Source organism: Sphaerodactylus townsendi, linkage group LG03, assembly GCF_021028975.2.
Source record: "Sphaerodactylus townsendi isolate TG3544 linkage group LG03, MPM_Stown_v2.3, whole genome shotgun sequence".
Lineage (NCBI taxonomy): Eukaryota > Metazoa > Chordata > Lepidosauria > Squamata > Sphaerodactylidae > Sphaerodactylus > Sphaerodactylus townsendi.
In genome coordinates this window covers 143,445,650-143,465,549 of record NC_059427.1, presented here as the reverse complement: position 1 = coordinate 143,465,549, position 19,900 = coordinate 143,445,650, and the positions used below count along the sequence as shown (strand labels likewise).

Sequence of the window (19,900 nt, the reverse complement as noted above, 5' to 3'; positions counted from 1 at the left end):
AAAGGAGGAAAAATAGGTCTGGGTTCCAGCTCCTTTATGGCCAGATCAGGGGGGCTGGACATACAGGAACCGCAACATTTCTCTAAAGCAACACCAACATTCTTGACAGCCTGAAATTAAAATTAATGAGAGAAGGAGCCACGCAAGAGTCAAGGAACGTCATTTTAACCTGATAGATAGCCTGACAGATAACCTGATAGATAAACTGTTGTCAGATCCCTAAGCGTACTGACAGAGGCTCAATGGCATACAGCCCTTACTCTTGCTAGATGCAATATCTTACCTTCTTCCCTTCTACAACGATGACGTCTAGGGATTCCCCACAAAGATAGGAAATATTTACGTGATCTGGATTGTGTAGAATCTGCTTCCCATATGATATTATACTGTCCCTTCTATCTGTTATCCAGAGAAAAATATATAGTCCCCCTTTTGTGGGAGCTGCCAGATGAACTGCCAGAAGGTTATTCTTCTTTTAAATAATGATAGATACAAGGTGTTGGAAGCTGTGGCAAAAATTTAACTGCCGTTATTACTACACGCTCCAAAATTGTGTTAATTGTGATGGTTGTTATATTATGTTTTTTACATGCCATTAAAAGTTTAAGAAATGGGGCCTGAAATGCCACGACCACTCTGGCTTCTTATTATGCCAGTCTAAGATGCTGGCCTTTAATTTTGCTTAGTGGGACACAAGGTTACCTTTTCTTCTAGTCACACCCCAATTCAAAAGCACTGGCAGAGCGTAGGGTCACTTTCAAATCCTCAGGCGTCATCATGTTACACCAGTGGTGGCGAACCTATGGCACAGGTGCCAGAGCCCTCTCTGTGGGCAGGTGCACACAGAGTTCGTCCCCCCCCCCCCACACACACACCTAGGCTGGCCTGGGCAGCTGGACTTGATGTGTGTACACCGCAGTGAGCAGGGAGGACTTGGCTGGCAGGCCTGGTGCCTGTGCTCCAGGTGGCTGCTGTCCGGCGGGGGGGGAGGGGGGGGGGAGGCGGCAGAGATGCTAGAGAGATGCAGAGCGGTGCATGTGGGACTTGCTGGAGGCTACAGCAGGCTGGCCCTGTTAGGACTTGACAGTTAGATCACCAAAATCTACTTGACAGCTTGGCTGATGCAATACTCTACCTTTCACCTAGTTTCAGTGGGTGATGCAACCATGACTAAGCACATCATGTGTGATTGCATCACTGCTCCCTGATTGGTTGTATGTCTCTATATGTATGCACAGAACAGTTTGGTCCATGCGTGCTTTGGTTATACAGTTGCTGCGCTGCACTCTGTCAGACTGTTTTGTGCTTTTGGAAACAAGGAATAAAACCCTTCTGTTCTTTGAAGTGAACAACGCCTGGGTTCCTGCGTTTTCTTTTCCTTAACTGCTTCTGCTGTTACCACGACCGCTGCTGGGTGGCTCCTTCTCAGGCCCCTGCTCAAGGGGGTTATTCAGGTTAAATTGCTGCGTTGGCACTTTGCAATAAATAAGTTTGTTTTGGGTTGCAATTTGGGCACTCGGTCTTGAAAAGGTTCGCCATCACTATGTTACACACATCTTCCCCAGATCTCTCAAGTGACTGATATGGCAAAGGGAAGAGTCCAGAATGCCTCAAGCAAGTACATGTACTCCTTGAAGTCATAGGGAATGCTTGTCTAAGTTGTCAACAAATGCCACGTTCAGCAAAGGATAACAGGGATCCTCTAACATCTGCAGGAGTCTACCGCGTACCACGCAGCTGTGGGCAAGTCTACAAAAGGACCACGAAACGCAGTGCCCAGACACAAATCAAAGAACTTGAAAGGCACTGCAGACTAATTTGGCCAGAAAAATCAGCAATAGCAGAACACACGATAAACCAAGCTGGACACAGAATGTTATTTGAAAACACAGAAATTCTGGACCATTGACAACACGATGTCAGACTACACAATGAGAAGCCATTGAAATCCACAAGCACGTGGACAATTTCAACAGAAAGGAAGAAACTATGAAAATGAACAAAGTTTGGCTACCAGTACTTAAAAACACTAGAATCAAGACACCACCCAGACACAGGATGTCGCTCTGCAGGAAGCAATTAATGGATTAAAATGCCAAACAACTGCTATGCATTTGGGTGCTGTGTGGTTTCCGGGCTGTATGGCCGTGTTCTAGCAGCATTCTCTCCTGACGTTTCGCCTGCATCTGTGGCTGGCATCTTCAACTGCTATGCAGTTGCCCTCACTAATTGGATTATGCAACTTCAGTGTTACATAAAAATGCTAAAATGGGTGGATTCCACTTAACACATGCAAATTGCACCCTTGACATCTTTAACCAATGCAAATGGTTCTTTCTCCCACCCTGGACATTCCACAGGTATATATACTCCACTTGCTTCACTACCATCAGATCCTCTGAAGATGCCAGCCACAGATGAAGGCGAAAAGTCAGGAGAAAATGCTAATGGAACATGGCCGTACAGCCCAGAAAACCTACAATACCCTTGTCAACGTTCACGGTCAAGTTTTTTTAAAAACCACATACTTGAAGCCAAAGACGATGACCTTGGAGGAGTCGCTCGGCCATTCGCATACAGTCAGGTAGAGGTCACTGTAGATCTCCTCATCTTGGAATAACCGAACCTGGCGCACCTGAAGAAACAGCAAGAGGCTTTCTGGAACACAGCTAGATAAAAACATACTAACAGGAAATACCCCCCCCCAAAAAGGCACAACATGTAGATTAAAGTTTATTAATTTAAACAATTAATCAGAATCTCAAGTGTGCTTTGGAACTGGGCTGCACAGATCCTCCTTAGAGAACTGCCACTGATAAATGATGGAACATTTCAAATAAGCAATAGCAGATAATAATGTAATCAAGATATATGCCCTGGGTCTACGAGGTAAGACTTTCACCTGTGACTAAGCCATGCTTCTGACCTGCAACTGCCATGTATTCAGCAACCATTAATGAGGTAATGCAGCACAGAACAGTCATCTCTTTATTGACACAAGGGACTCAACCCATTCTGCATCCTAGCTACAGGTGGTAAAGGTCCTTTATGTGGCCAGTCCATCATGTCTGCTTTTGTAGGATTCTGGGAAGAAGTAGTGAAAGCCTTAGATATTCTACATACTAGATCAAAACAACCCTTGCCTTTCTTAATTCGTATCTAAATTGGACTACATTTCAGCAAGCCTTACAATGCAGTCCTAAGCAAAGCTGAACCCTGCTTAAAACTGTAGGGTAAAACTATAATTCTATGCAACTTCAACCACAAGAGGTTTTGCTTCTGAATAGGCATGTGCCACTCTGATATATATATATATATCAATTGATATATATATAAATTATAGATAAATACATACATAAATAAAATGAATTATATAATTAAATTAATTAAATATAAACATATACATAATTTTAATAGGCTAGTCAGAAAAAATAGGCTCTGTGCCTATCGTGATATTGCTATGACTGACTCAGATGGGCAGATTTAAGGGGAATAACTAATACGATTCCTCATTTTAAAAGGATTGTTCTACAAGCATTAAATTTGTATTTAACAAGTGTTGCTGTTGTGACATAATAGCCATATTAGCATATATGTATGGTTATGTACTGTCCTTGACAGAGGACTATGTTCAGAATACAATGGATCTGCCTAAAGAATTAAATGATGATTCTATGGTGCCTAAGTTTTGTTTTTTCCCAAGAAGAACCAGCAAGATGAAAGGGCCTACGTGTCTCTCTGTTCCTGGTTCCTCTCCACCCTGTGGCATACCTTTAAGCAAGTCTCCTGTTCTCAAGAACTGCTCCCCATAGCATGAGAACTCCACGGTGCCATCCAAAGCAGAGTTACTCCCTTCTATATTAATTGATATCAGTGGTCTTAGAACAGCATGTCCAGTCAGGTAAATGCATTGACAGAATCACCTACCACCATAACAATATGGATGAGTCTATCTGCCCACAAATACCTTCTGCTAATAGTTTATGAAATACAGATTACCTGACAGGGAAAGAAGTGGAACTCGTTCAGTTTACAAAAGCTTCCCTGCCTAGTCAGCTGGCAGCAATTATAACTTGAGATGGTGGGAAACTATTTACAAGAAATTAGGGTATGAGGCCTTATGGATACCAGAGACTATACGTACAACTAAAACCAATTTAGAGCCTAAATGATTGAATAAATCATTCAAAAAGCTTAGTGCTTCCATCTATCTTAAAGCTCTCATTTTTCAATTTTTGTAAGAAAACCTTCAATCAGTAGTAAGTTCTAACCACAACTCTGGCCCTTTCCGCACAGGCCAATAAACACGGGGTGCAGCCGGGGTACATGAGCCCGGTGCAGCCCCGGGCCCTTCCGTTGGCTGGCTCATGTGCCTTTGCACAGAGGCGCATCTGTTGTTAGTGTACCCGTCTCTCTCCGCTGCGTAAGTAACACAAACCCCACAGCCATATTGACATCTCTGGACGTCCATGCTCACAGGGGAGAGGCGGGGAGGGAAAAAAATTAGGCGTAGCTGCATAATGCGCCTTGCAGCAGCAGCCATTCACTCAACTGCGAGGCACGTTAAAACAAAAGAATTGCAGAAATTGCAATTCTTGTAAAACCCAGATTGGGGGGGTGGGGGAACCTGGAGCAGACTCGCTTCAGGAGTGGGATCTGTGCAAAGTTCCCCCCCAACCCGGGTTTTATCCCGTTCTTAACCTGTGTTTATTGGCCCATGCGGAAGGGGTCTAAGATTTACCATAAAAGAATGCAAGTACCTTGGCAATAAAGGGTTTGTGACCAGCACCTTACCAAGAACATAGCAAAAAAAAGTAGATATTAGCACTTATCACTTGTTTGCATAATTCTTTTGTTAGCCATATGTTAGTTGCAGCTGCCATGTGTCTGCAAATCAAGAAGTAATCAGCAAAATGTAGTAAAAATATGTCGGGGTGAGGTTTTAAGAGGACACAGCATTCTGCTGAGTTTCTATTCAGAGTTGAACATAATTATTGTCTGTGGTATAGCTACAGGTCACACAATTAATTAACACCACAAACATGGAACACTTCAACTACTTGATGCAAAGTCATTAATTATGGCACCTGAAATCACGTGATGCTGCCTGTTATGAAGGTGCATTACTTCCACGAATCCCTACCACGAAGAATCTGTACTTTGCTGAATTTCGTATCTCAAGTTAGCATAACAGCAGCCATTTTTTATCAAGGATTTTTGTAAGAGGGTATTTATCCCTATCAGGTTCAGTGAGCAGTTCCTGACGCCTAGCTGTCCAAGGCCACGATGACCGTGGAACGGATAACTGGAGTTTGAATTCCAATGTTAACTCCTTAGTGATTCACGGCACCTGCTTTAGATAACGTAATCCCAAATTCTTTTAGCTGCGTTAATTAGTAGAAGCCTTTCGATTGGAGGGCCTAGGCCATGTGATACCTAGCCTTCCCTATAATTTTTAGCTCATTCTAACTTAGTGATCTTCCATCTTTACTTGGAATGTTATCTTGATTTGCTGCTTGGATGTCTTATGCCTTTTGCAAGATTGACTTCTTTGTTCCTGGCTAATTATTTTTTCTCTCACTTGCTTCTATCTAACAAAGGTGGCGCTATTATGAGTTCTTTGGATTTAACGATATTGGCTTTTTCTGTAATATTATTATTAGCTGCAGTCTCTCAACTCCTGTTCTGCACGATCTGTGAATGCCGATATAGATGTCCTTAATCTGCCTTCTTTTTGAATAAATGTAAAATAATTTCTATTCAAGTGGACTTGTGTCTTTTGTGGTTCAGAAAAGAACTCACGCAGAATGAGGCAAAAGGGGAGTGCCCCTGTAAGCCTTGACACCTACTCTCTCTAAGCATCGCTCGTGGTGTTCCACCCTCCAAAAGCCGAGTCTTTCTTAATAACATTGGTCAAGCCAAAGGCCGTAACTTCCACAATCCCAAAAAATGTGCCACTCCCACCCCGTCCAGCATTGAGCATACCATTTTTAGCTTGCTATGGACATTGAACTCCCACCAATAAAGATAATAGATGTAGAACGAGAAATCGTCATCACCGCTACTGCTGGTGTAGGACAACACATATCTTCCACACTTAGAGAAGCCCAGGAAAATGTGCCTGTAGTATAAGATAAAAAAGGAGACGAACTCAGACCCTCTCAGACATAGTTCATTGTGTAAAAAAACCCCTCTAATGCTCCCAACAGCCAGCGCTGGAGCCAGTTTCAGAGGGTGGTCATGTCTGCATGCAGTAGAACAATTAGACTCAAGTCTGGTAGCACCTTAGAGACACACTGGATTTTGGGGATACAAGCTTTTCCAAGGCCCTTTCCACATAGGCCAATACACCTGGGATAGCAATGGTAAAAAAAACCATTTTGGAGGGGGTGGAAATTTCTCACGGATCCTGCCCCTAGAGCGAGTCAGTCTCATGTTATTCCCCCAAAACGGGTTATTTAAGAATCATACTATCCGTGAGACTTTTTAAAAATCCCTGGTTGCAGCCTCTTCCAAGCGAACGGCCGGGCAGGGAGACACTTTTTTCGGCCACGCGGTCCTTTTATTTTTTCATTTCCCGGTGGCTATCTGCGTAGGCGCACAGGAACATGACATGAGACAGCATGGCTGTGGGGGTTCACATGCATGCCTGCGTAGCTTCGCATCGGTGGGAGGCAAATTTTAAAAAGACGCACCTCCGTGCGAAGGCGCATGCCCCGGCCAATTTGCTCACTCATCACGGGACTGCCAGCCGTGCAGACAGCCTGGGGCCATGCTGGCTGCAACCTGCTTTACATTTGTTGTGTGGAAAGGGCCCCAGTCAAAGCTCCGTACCTAATGAAAGGAAAGGTGCTACTGGACTTGAATCTAGAAGCATCAGTGATGTCAAATTCTCAAACATTTCAAAGTCGGGGAGGGGGGGAGGCATTTTTCCAAACACGTGCAACACCTGCTTTCCTATCATATCTAACTGCCCTTTACTGATTTAAGGACACAAAATGCATCCTTTATATCTTGGCATGTTTATGTTTTGCTACAATTGTTGGAATCGGAGATGGGGGGTATTTACTATGCATTTATACAGTATTTCTGTGTTTTGTTACGTTTTTACTGTTTAATTAGTTAGGAATGTCGCCAGGTCTTGGCTGTATTTTGCAAGCAGTATCTTGCCAAAATTGAATTTATCTGATCTGCTTTCATTTTTTGTTATTTATTATCTCTGTTTTACTTTATTTAAACTGCCACTTGATCTTCTGAAGATTTTGTTTCACTTCGTCCCACTTTTGGGGATGGGGTGAGTCAGTCTATAGCTGTATCTAGTAGTTGTAGAACACAGTAGTAAAAACCACATTAAGGTTTATATACATATATTTTATATAAAATAGTTCCAGACCCGGGGGGGGGCGCATTACTAAGTATTGCAAATAATTAATTGTTGTTTTAAAAAACAAACTACAAATAATTAATCACTGTTTTAAAAAGCCACAGCCAGTTACTGTTCTCTCTCTCTACACACACACACTTAGTTTTAATGTCATATATTATAGTATATTTTTGTATAAATATGTGTGGAATTCAAAATTATATCTTGCATTTCCTATTTTTAAGAAACCCTGCAAATATACCCAATACTTAAGAGCTGAAAATGCTTTACTCTATGCTACTATAATGCATGTAACTTTAAATTTAGCCATTAAAGAGGTAAGTTCAAAACACAAAACACAAATTCTGTAGTAAATGAAAGCAAGCATATTACTTGGAACAAAACAGAGTCACAGTAGGTAGAACTGCCAAGCCGTTTGGATATTAAGGTGAACTTTTACAACATTGAAAATACTGAACTCTTTAATATATCATCACTGAACACGAAATAGCATATTACGGTAATTTTTGCCAAAATTATTTTATATTTAAACAAAAAAATCTTGAAAATGATGTATATGTCCACAGCGTACGAGCATATTTTGCCTTAAGGAGCACTGTACTCGCTGTAAAGTATTTTGCAGATTTTTTTTTAACTAGGGAAAAAAATAAGAAATCTTTAGATGTTTTCATGTTTGACATTTCAAATGAGTTTTGTAAGACAAGGTTTTTCTCGCCCAAAAGGCAATATTTCATTAGAGATTTTTTTCCAGTTCTCCCACAAATGTCCTGATTTTTTTTCCTTTGGAAAAATGGAAAGAGTCCTCAGACTTCTTCATGCTGAATATTTTGAATGTGAAAAACTTCACCTTATGGGGCATTCTAAACACTGTAAAGGTATTTCATAGACATAGGAGATTCCATCTCCCCATAATAACATCGCGCTTACTGAAATTTTCTAATTTTTCTCTAGGAAAAGAATTTAAAAAACGACAACACACTTTGGGGTTTCCCTGAGGCCTTCTCCACCCTGCACTACAGAGAAACAGACAGCGCCCGGGAACCTTACCCCGCACACAAGAAATGTTCATCCACAATGCTTTTCAAGGAGACACAAACCCTGGGCGGAAGCTTACGGAAAAGTCGAGGCGAGAGCTGTCCACTGATCTACAGAGAGATATCAAAGGCAACAAATGAGGTTCCCCTGAAGAACAGAAGATATCTTAAAACAACAACAAGAGCAGAATATTACCAAACCGGCCTTGTTATAGAGATGGAGAGAACATGTCACATCTGGCCCTAGTAAGGGCCCATCGATGCTTAGGATCGGATAGCTGCAGTAAGTATCTAACCATCTTGCCAACAGCCAGAGTAATACCAAAGTATAAAGGGGAGTATGTTGTTCTTACACCAAAGGGACCACAAAATTGAGGGAAGGCAGAGGGATGCACCATCTCAGGGTCCCATGGAAATCAATGACACAAAATGAGTGACACACTTAACAAGTACATTTTGTGATTGTTAATAAAACAACAAACATTGTAATACCCTTGCACAGGACCACGGCACAGCCTTATTTGCAATACTGTATGCAATTCTGGTAGCGGCATCACAGAAAGGATACTGCAGAGTGGGAAAACACAGAGGAGGGCGGCCAAGATGATCAAGTGACTGGAGCACCTTTCTTAGGAGGGAAAGTCAGGGAGTTCCAGACGTTTCTTTTTTTGCTGTCAAGTCACAACTGACCTGCAACACCCCAGTAGGGTTTTCAAAGCAAGAGACATTCAGAGGTGGTTTGCCACTGCCAGACTCTACATAGCAGAGAAGGCCAAGGGGGAAGCAAGATGAAGGTTTATGAAATTATGCATAGCTGGAACAAGTGAACAGGTGGCACTTTTTCCTCGCTATCCCATAATACCGGAACTCAGGGACTCCACGCGTAGAATCATACAGTTAGAAGAGATCACAAAGGCCATCAAGTCCAATCCCCTGCCATGAAGGAATACACTATCAAAGCACTCCTAACATATGATCATCCAGCCTGTTTCAAAATGTCCAAAGAAGGAGACTCCATCCCATGCCGCCCCCCCCCCCCCCCCCCCCCCCCCCCCCCCCCCCCCCCCCACCCCCCCCCAAACCCCCCCCCCCCCCCCACCCCCCCCCAACCCCCCCCCCCCCCCCCCCCCCACCCCCCCCCCCCCCACCCCCCCCCCCCCCCCCCCCCCCCCCCCCCCCAGGCCAAAGCTGTGTATTCCAGTGTATTGCTGTCAGGAAGTTCTTCCTAATGTTTAAATGGAATCTCTTTTCCCGTACCTTGAATCCTTGTCTTAGTCTCTGGAGCAGCAGAAAACAAGCTCTTCAACATGACATCCCTTCAAATATTTAAACATGGCTATCATGCCCGCCCCCCCCTTTTTAACCTTCACTTCTCCAGACTAAACATGCCCAGCTCCCTAAGTCTTCCTCGCAGGGCATGGAACCCAGACCTTTTACCATTTTGGTCGCCCTCCTCTGGACACAATCCAGTTTCTCAAAAACCCTTTGAACTGCGGTGCCCAGAACTGGATATAGTATTCCAGATGAGGTCTGACCAATGCAGAATAGAGGATACTATTACATCCCTCGATCTAAACACCATACTCCTATTGAAGCTGCCCAAAATTGCATTGGTTTTCTTGGCTGCCACATCACGCTGCAGACTCATGTTCAGTTTGTGGTCTACTAAGACTTCCAGGCCCCTTTCACAGCTACTGTTGTCAAGCCAGGTGTCACCCATCCTGAATCTGTGCATTTCATTTTTTCCTGCCCAAATGCAGTCTCTTACATTTCTCTCTGCTGAAATTCACTTTGTTAGCTTTGGCCCAGCTCTCTCATCTGTCCAACTCAATTTGAATTCTGTCCTGGGGAATTAGGAGCTCCTCCTCCTAAGTTGGTGTCATCTGCAAATTGGATTAACATGCCCTGTATTCCATCATCCAAGCCACTGATTAAAATATTGAATAGCACTGGGCTTAGGACAGAACCCTGTGGCACCCCACTAGTCACTTCTCTCCAGGATGAAGCAGAACCATTGGTGAGCACCCTTTGAGTTCAGTCAGTCAGTCAACCAATTACAAATCCATCTAATAGTAGCGTTGTCTAGCCCACATTTTAGTAGCTTGCTTGCAAGAATATAATGGGACACCTTGCCAAAGGCCTTATTAAAATAAAGGAGTGCTAGGTCCATAGCACTCCCTTCATCTACCAAGCTTATCACTCTATCAAAAAAAGAGATAAAGATCGATTCCCCAGGGGGGAAATCATCCTGGGATTGGACTAGGACCATAAAGTGCAGTACCTTTTGAACCCGGTCTGTCCCTCCCCACGGCAGCCAAGGTCTGGAGTTGAAACCAGGATCAGCTCTGTGGCTCTTTTGCTCCTCGTTCCCGATTGGCTGTTGCTTTAGGGTGGGAATGTGAACGGACGTTCCCTTCCCCCCCCCCCCCCATAACGGCTACTCGTAGTCACAAAGCAAGAGCACCACACAAACGTGCACCTATTCGTTGCATGGTTGTGGCTTCGTATGCAAGAAGAAAAAAATTAAAAGGCACAATGCTGCCTGCCCTGAGTCTCCCATTCTGTGCATGCCCAAGCCACTGTACTGCAATTGGTGGACAGCATGAACGGAGACTCAGGGATTCCCCACAATACCAGGCTCATCCCGGGATTGCCAGAAAAGATTTACCTTCCTGGTGGTTTCTGAAAATCCCTGGATGAGGGGGGTATTGAGGGGGGATCTGGAACTGACCTGAATTTGACACAGAGCCGTGGGGAGTTCTCCGTTGTCCCAGAACACCTACTGGGGTTGTCCCAGGACACCTACCGGGGCTATCCCAGGATGAATTCCCCCGTGGGGAATCGCCCAAAATTAGTCTGGAATGACTTGTTTTCAAGAAACCCATGTTGACTATTAGTTATCATAGTATTCCCTTCTAAGTGCTTACAGACTGTCTGTTTGTCTGCGTTTTGAATGTACTCTTGATTTGTACTTCATAAATGTCTGGTAACGCTCTAGAGCCAATTTTAAATGCCTAATAAAGGTGGTGGTTGTTGTTGACTGTCTGTTTAATGATCTGCTCTAGAATCTTTTCTAGTATTGATGTCAGGCTGACCAGGCGGTAATTGTTTGGGTTCTCTTTCCCCCCCTTTTTAAAGATGGGGATAATATTAGCTCTCCTCCAGTCTGCTGGGACTTCTCCTGTTCTCCTGGAGTCCTCAAAGATTATCACAAGTGATTCTAAGATTACTTCTGCCAGTTCTTTTAATAACCTGGGATGTAGTTCATCAGGCCCTAGAGATTTGCATTAATTTAAAGTAGCCACGTATTCTTGTACTACCTCTTTATTTATTCTGTGCTGAATTTTCCCTACTGTATCTACTGTTCCATTTCCCCCTGGTTGAGCACTGAAAAGACCAAGGCAAAAAAAATGTTCAGTAGTTTTGCCTTTTCTCTGTCCCGACAGCATTCTGCAATCTTCTCCACACAGTGACCCTGTCATACTCTTTTTCTTCCATTTGCTAAGGAGATGATTTTTAAAAAGCCTTTTAAAATCGGTTTTAACCTCTCTGGCAAGCTTAAGCTCATTCTCAGCTTTAGCTTTTCTGACTTTCTCCCTTCATGCCCTGGTTATTGCTTTGAATTCCCTCACATAACTCAGTTTGAAGCCCTCCTGATCAGGTTCAGGAGCCTCCTAGCAAAAATGTTCCTACATAGAGCAGTGAGGTGCAATCCATCCCTTGCCAGTAGTCCATCGTCATAAAATCGAAGGCCATGGTCCAAGAAGCCAAAATGTTCCTGGCAGCACCACCTGCAAAGCCAGCTGTTTACCTCCACTGTTCCTCTTCCCCTCTCTGGATTGTGTCCTTCAACTGGGAATAGAGATGAAATGACCACCTGCGCACCCCGAACCTTCAGCTTCCTTCCTGGAGCCTCAACATCCCTTGTGATGTCCTAAAAGCTATGTCTTGCCGTGTCATTTGTTCCCACATGGATCAAAAGGAAGGGGTAACGGTCTTATCAGCCTCTCTGGTGACATCACAGATTTTTGCCCCAGGGAGACATCACACCTCTCGAGACATCTTGACAGGCCTGAAACTCACTGCTTCTGTTCCTCTCAGCAGGGAGTCCCCTAACATCACCGCAGGTCTCCTCTGGAGTTTTGCAGGGGCCATTCCATAGGCTGAACCTTCTGTTGTGTGCACATTCTCTGAGGGCTGACTGTTGCTCCTGTGCCTGTTTCTTATTCTCACTGACAAGGGATGGACTTCAAATCTATCCTGTAGCATCAAACTCACAGAACACTCCCTGATCCCTCTACTTCCATGGGTCACATTCCTCCAATCGCCCACCTTCTGTGTTTGAGAGCTGCTGTCCTCAGAGAGATCCCCAGTGTGTTCCACACCAGTACCGTCTGCTTGTTGGGGGGATGCTATCTGGTTGATTGAGAGGCATTCCCTGGGACCTAGTACCAGCTTAAAATAACATATCGCTGCTGCTATTGAGATATATGAAACCAGACTGCTATATGTAACCCCTGCCATCTGCGCATATTTCCCCTGATCTTTGCTTTATGGTTTTACATGCTCATAGACAACTAGGCTTACCTTGGTTTTCCCATCCCATGGGAACAATGTTGCTTTCGTGATCTCATGGGGAGGAAACCCAGGTGGTCTTCTCTCACTACCTGCTTGCGACCTTGGGGCGCCTTAGCTCCAAAGATTGTTTTTCACAAATTCTTGGGAAACTGGGAGGGGGTGCTTGCTTTGAGGATAAAAGGGATTGGGAATGCCAGTTTCGGCAGAACTGGCTTTGCTCATATAGTATTTTGATGCCTGCTCAATAAACGGTACTGAGCAATACTTCAGAGTCCGTTTGTTGGCTTAAGGGTCCGAGACCTTATACTGCTCCACTCTGTCCAGGAAATCCGCATTCTTCTTAACAGGCTGAAGAGTAGATACCTGCACCACAAGCTGTTGGACTTTCTCTTCCAAGAGAGCAACCTACTTGCATTTGCTGCAAGTATAACCCACACCCTTCAGCAAAAAATCAAACATACCACAGCTGTTGCAGGTCACTTCTGTTCCCCTCAGCAGAGAGTGTCAATGTATCAAATTTCATTGCTTAAAACATGTTTAATAGTTTTCATTTTCCAACGTACACAATTTACTTTACTGTTCTTAACGGTCTCTCCCCATACACACACAACTCACTGTGTTATCTCTCATCATTTGTGTCACCATCAGTGGTGGAGCAGGGGGGAACTGCACCCAGGGCATGCCTGCGTCCTGTGCCCCTGCCACATTCCCACCCCGGAACGCCCCCGCACTAGCACGCGCCCAGTGCATTGTGCCCCACACTGCCCCTTTGGCTCTACGCCACTGGTCACCATACAGCTTCTGTTTTATTTAACTTCATTTATAGGCCATTTCTCTCACTGGGTCTCAATCAGACAGAACACGAAATCCAATAACAATGTAACAGAATTAGCGTTAAAGATAGGAAAACAATGCAAATCTAAATTCAACATACCTATACTTACACCAACAATAAATGTATACTGTCGAAGGCTTTCACTGTCGGAATCACTTATACATGTAGTTAACAGAATGGCCGTTTCCTAGTAGTATTCTCTCCTGATGCTACCTGCATCTGTGGCTGGCATCTTCAGAGGATCTGATCCTCTGCCATGCCACAGATGCAGGCGAAATGTCAGGAGAGAATGCTGCTAGAACACGGCCATACAGCCCGGAAACCACACAGCACCCAAATAAATGTATACGTCAACCTTTGGCTCAAATACTCTGAAAGGCCTCGCACACCATCTACTAGAGGCCTGTTCTCTCTGCATGTCTCTTGAAATCACACCCTCTTTCTTGTATTCCACAACTTGCCTGTCCACCTCCTCCATCCTTGCACACTGGTGCGCCACTCGGAGACAGTTCATAGCAGGACAAATCCTAAAATACCCACATTAATCTTGAAATGAAGGCGAAGAGTTTGGATTTATACCCCGCCTTTCTCTCCTGTACGGAGTCTCAAAGCGGCTTACAATCTCCTCCACTTCCTGTCCCCGCAACAACCTTGTGAGCAAGGTGGGACTGAGAGAGTTCTGAGAGAACTGTGACTAGCCCACGGTCACCCAGCAGGCTTCATGTACAGGAGAAGGGAAATAAATCCAGATCACCAGATAAGAGTCCAACATTCATGTGGAGGAGAGAGGAATCGAATCCTGTTCTCCAGATCAGAGTTCACTGCTCTAATTTGGGAAAACGAAAGAAGAGGAGTTTGGATTTATACCCCACCGTTCTCTCCTGTGAGGAGACTCAAGGTGGCCTACAAACTCCTTTCCCTCCCTCTCCCCACAACAGACACCTTGCGAGGCAGTTGGGGCTGAGAGAATTCCGAAGAACTGTGACCAGCCCAAGGTCACCCAGCAGGAATGTACAAGTGCTTGTGGCATCATAAAAACTCATTCTGTCCAGAAGTTAGAGAGGACACATGTGCGTTCCAACAGGGAAAGAATTAAGAGTGAATGGTCGAAGGCTTTCGCGCCCAGATTCTACTGGCTGTTGTGGATTTTCTGAGCCATGCAGCTGCAGTCTGGTGGCCTTTGATGCCAGCCATAGATGCAGGTAAAATGTTTGGAGCATAACCTACCAGACCGTGGCCACATAGTTGGAAAACCCACAACAGCAGCCAAAGAATTAAAAGCTTGAACACATTCTGTGGAAAGCATTCGAAACAGAGTGAATTCAGCAGCAACCAGACTCGGTGTCACAGCTCCAGCGAGCTGGCTTCCCTTCCCTCAAAGGGAATGTTCAAGGTTACTTGTGCCACTTAGCTTCTGATTTGTTCCTTTTTTCTTAGGACTGTAACACTCTGAATTGCTCGGATACAGAGTCCTGTGTGCGTTCACACTAGCCAGCATGGTGTGTAGTGGTTAAGAGCAAGTGGATTCTAATCTGAAGAACCAGGTTTGATTCCCCACTCCTCCACCTGTGTGGCAGAGGCTTATCCAGTGAACCAGACAGGCTCATGACTCCTACATATCTCTGCTGGGTGACCTTGGGCTAAGGTCACAGTTTCTCTGTGGGTTCCCTCTTAGCCCCCACCTCCACCCTGCCAAGGCAGGTGTCTGTTGTGGGGAGAGCTTGTAAGCCACTTTGAGTCTCCTTAAAGGAGAGAAAGGTGTGATATAAATCCAAATAATAATAATTATTATTAAAATGCACTAACTGGTAAACGGGATAAAAACAACTTTAGTCATTAATCTTTAAATCATTATGGTCCTCTAGCCAGGACCATATAACACCTGTCCTTAAAGATCTTCACTGGCTGCCTATCGGGTCATCTTCAAAGTTTTGGAATTGACCTTTAAGGCCATTAACAGTCTTGAACCTGCATATCTGCAAGACCGCCTCTCCCCTTATTGTCTTTAAAGGCCCCTCTGATCTTCAGAGGAGAATTTGTTGGTGGTCCTGGGCCTCAAGGATGTCTGGCTGGCATCCTCATGGGCCAGGGCTTTTACAGCCCTGGCTCAACCTGATAGAATGATCCGGGCCTTGCGGATTCTGTCTCAGTTCGACAGGGCCTGTAAAACAGAGCTATTCCACTGGGCTTTTCCTGTTGGGCCAGCTGGGCACCCACTGTGATATTCTTGATCCTCGCCTGGGATATGTCTCGCGCGCCTATTCCATTATATTGTTTAGGACTCTTTTTGGCGCCATCTAGAATTAATTGTTTTTAAACCTGGTTTTAGCGTTTATATTTTGTAACATGTATTTCTGTACTGTTTTTAGACGTTTTATCATATATTGATTGTAAAGCCGCTTCAAGGCCTCCAGGGGTTGGCTGGATATAAATGAGAAGTATAAGTATTTAAAAAAAATATAAAAAAGCCCCAGATCTGTAAGCCTTGCTTCATCCAAACAGCAATTTTATAAGAACTTAAGAGCAGCCCCAGATACATAATACCTACAACTTGTCTCACACAGCGGCCAACTGGTTCCTCTGGAGGTCCAGCAACCAGGCAAAGAGGCCTTTGTGCTCTGGGATTCAAAGGTTGACTGCCTCTAAACTTGGAGGTCCTCTGTAGTCACCACACCTAGCAGACACCCATAGACCCATTCTCCCTGATTTAGGATCGCAGAAGTTAAAACCAAGCTAAAGAGAGCCAGCGTGGTGCGTGGTTAAGAGCAGGTGCACTCTAATCTGGAAAACCAGGTTTGATTCTCTGCTCTGCCACTTGAGCTGTGGAGGCTTATCTGGTGAACCAGATTAGCTTGTGCACTCCAACACGTGCCAGCTGAGTGACCTGGGGCTAGTCACAGTTCTTCGGAGCTCTCTCAGACCCACCCACCTCACAGGGTGTTTGCTGTGTGTGTGGGGGGGGGGGGAGGGGAGGAGATTGTAAACCCCTTTGAGTCTTCTTACAGGAGAGAAAGGGGGGATATTAATCCAAACTCTTCTTCTTCTTTAGTCACCACGCCTACCACTGACAGACCCATTCTCCCTGAATTAGGATCGTAGTAGTTAAAACTGAGCTATATCCAAAACAAAATGGGGATCCGCAGTTGAGAGGCAAAGCCCCCCCTCCACCCACCCACCCACCCAAAGAAATACCAGCTTTTTAATCTCCATCCTCTCTCACGATTCCAGGCACAGAATTTACTCCCCCCTCCCAAAAAAAAAAAGGTCTAGCACCAGGGGGAACATTGTCACGTCAGCACCTGCAAAGTGCAGGTTTCAACCCCTTGGTCTGCCAGGAAGGTCACTTGGAAACTTTGGCCAAATCACACACTTTGCAGCCCTACCACTCACAGGCCCTCCGCCTAGCCTACCTCTCAGGGCTGTTGTGAGGAAAAACCAGGACGAGGTGAGCCAGTCTGGAGGCAAAGTGGGTGCCTTTGGGCCAGTCACAGGGTGTCTCAGTCCAGCCTACCTCTCAGGGCTGTTGTGAGGAAAAACCAGGACGAAGTGGGCCGGCCTGGGGGCAAAGTGCGGCTGGGGGGGAGGCTTCATCCCGCGCCCGGCCCGGCCCCACCGGGGTCGCCCTCCGCCTCCCGCTCACCTTGACGCGCTCCAGCTGCCTCACCACGTGCTCCCGCCTCCCTCCGCGCGCGGACTCCGCCGCGCCCCGCTTCCCTCCCGAGGCGGCGCCGCCCCGCTCCGCTTTCGAGCTCGGCGCCATTTTCCTCCGCCGGCCGCCGCTGCCGCTTCCCTCCTTCTTTCAATCGCACGAGCTGTCCAACCAGGCTCCGCCCCGCCGCTCCCCGGTCATTGGCCGGTCCTCGTACATCAGCCGGCGGCCATTCGCCCTCGCCCCGACGTTCCGCCCTCGGCTTGGCCATCATTGGCAGACGGGACCCGTCAATCACGCCTATCCGTCCCCAGCGCTGAGACCACCTTGAGCTTAGACCCGCCCTCTCTGAGCGTGTCAAAACGCTCTCAGAGTTCCAATTGGACAGATAGCTTTTCAATTAAGACGGATGCGAGGTTGAGCGGGGAGGGCGGGAGAAAAGCTCCTGCTCAGGCACCTGGTCACGCCCACACGTTGACAGGACGGTTGCTAGGGCAACGGAGGTTAGGCCTACACGCCTTTTCCTCGAGGACCACAAGGACGAGAGGGATGATGGCAGCCCTTTTAGGTCACCTTTTAGCAAGGTTCCCTGCGAAGGACGAGAAACACTTCCTGCAAACATCAAACTAGTAGTTCCTCAAAGAAAAATACACCAACTGTGCTTTCTCCCACTGTACTAACTTTCTGCTTGCAGGGAAAATTTTAAAAATGTGCATCCTTCTTTCCTTCCACTGGCCTGAAGGCCACTCTGCAGGAGGAGGAGGCGGAGGAAGAGAAGGAGGAGGAAGAAGAGGAGGAGGAGGATTTATATTCCAGAGTGACCAACTCTTGTCTTGGGAAAATTGGGGGGGGGGGGGCATTGACATTTGCATGGCCGGGGTGCAGCAATCGGAAAGATCCTATTTCTGCTTATTACGCAACTCTCTGTTTTCAAGTTTGCATCCAAATCAGAGCAGATCTGAATGTTCCAATACGCAACAAATCATACAAAGGTGTCCAAGCTAATGGACTTTGGAGTGAAGAACTGTCACATTCATCCTAAATATTTGTGCTGGGCATGATTCCATTCTTGCAATGGTAGTGGAAAAGTACAGCTTCTTGGCTGTTGTTAATGACCCGCAAGGGTTTTCTTCATGTATTCAAGGGTGTGCTATATTAGACTGTGTCTCAGTTTTCTGCCAACGATACTCCAAACATCTTCAGGCACTCTTCAACTCTCTCTCCTCCATAATAAACTAAAGGCCAAACTGCATAATACACTCAACATCATGTGTTGGGCTGTAGGTGGACAACCAGGCTCAAACTCAGACGTAAATCAGGGGAATTCACCTTGGCCGTTTCCGCACGGGCGTTTAATGGCGGCCTGGGGACGGCAAAAACGCCGTCCCCAGGCCACCATTCGCACAGGGGACGCAGCTGCTTTGCAGCCGCGCCGCCCTCGTGCCGCCCGTCCGGCCCAAAGCCGGTGTTTCCACAGTGCGCTTGGAAGCGCACTTGTTGTGGAAACGCCGGCTGGAAGCCGCTGCCGTGTGAACGGCAGCAGCTTCCCGGCGCTCCCCCCCCCCTGTACTTACCTTGTCCCCGGGCCTCCGGCGCGTCGCTGAGGCCTGGGGACACGCCCCCCTGCCCTGCGCCGCTGGAGGGGGTACCACTGGGGGTACCACTGCAAGCAGTGATTTTATAGGCAAGCCTTTTTTGTGGGGTGGTTTGCCATTGCTTTCCCCGGCTATTCTTTACCCCCTAGCTTTGTGCTAGGTACTCATTTACCGACCCAGAACTGGATGGATGGCTGAGTTGACCCTGAGCCAGCTGCCAGGATATCTGACCCACAGGGGGATCGAACTCCTGACCGTGTGAGTGGCAGTGCAAGCACTTAACCACCACACCACGTGGCTCCTACCACCAGGTTTACTCCCACACAATCCACACCTGTGGTACTACCACCTGCTTGACCCCCTCCCCAAACTCCCTGTTTGCTTGCTGCAGGCAAAGTTTAGCTGCTTGGTTTTTTTTTTCCACGAAGGGAGAATTACCCCCACTCGCTATTCTGTCCTTTCCACTTCTTGCTTCCCCCCAGCATTCATTTGGCAGACTGGATTCCAGGTTTTGCAAGAGAAGGGTGCCAACCTAAACCGCTCTGCAGCGTTTATTTGTCCGCAATTAGAGTACATGACGTAAGATCTGCTCTTCAAATGTTTCTGGTTATCAGCGTAGCCGGGGAAGGAACTTTGGCCTCGCTCGCAAACAGGACATCAGATCATGGCTGAACTCCCGCCATGCCTCCTGAGCTGGCCCCGTGCTGAATATATTGGCAAATGGGACAGGAAGAAGAACTACAAGAACAAGAAAGAAGTGTTTATACTTCCACCACTGGAAGGAAGTGCTGAGTGGAACCCTTAAAGCCAGTTTGTCAGATGTTA

At 46.2% G+C, this 19,900-nt stretch overlaps 1 protein-coding gene across 1 annotated transcript in view; it reads right to left on the bottom strand.

Moving 5' to 3' along the window:
- Window positions 1-17,647, bottom strand: part of DCAF15 (DDB1 and CUL4 associated factor 15) — a 38,088-nt gene extending 20,441 nt beyond the window's left edge. Inside the window, exons 1-4 of the mRNA XM_048490813.1 lie at window positions 17,472-17,647; window positions 8,432-8,529; window positions 5,986-6,121; window positions 2,529-2,635 (exon numbers count right to left, since the gene is read on the bottom strand). Of these exons, the coding sequence (XP_048346770.1) occupies window positions 2,529-2,635; window positions 5,986-6,121; window positions 8,432-8,529; window positions 17,472-17,591 (461 nt within the window). The 5' untranslated portion in view covers window positions 17,592-17,647. The remainder of the gene's footprint in view (window positions 1-2,528; window positions 2,636-5,985; window positions 6,122-8,431; window positions 8,530-17,471) is intronic.
- Window positions 17,648-19,900: the final 2,253 nt, after the last annotated feature.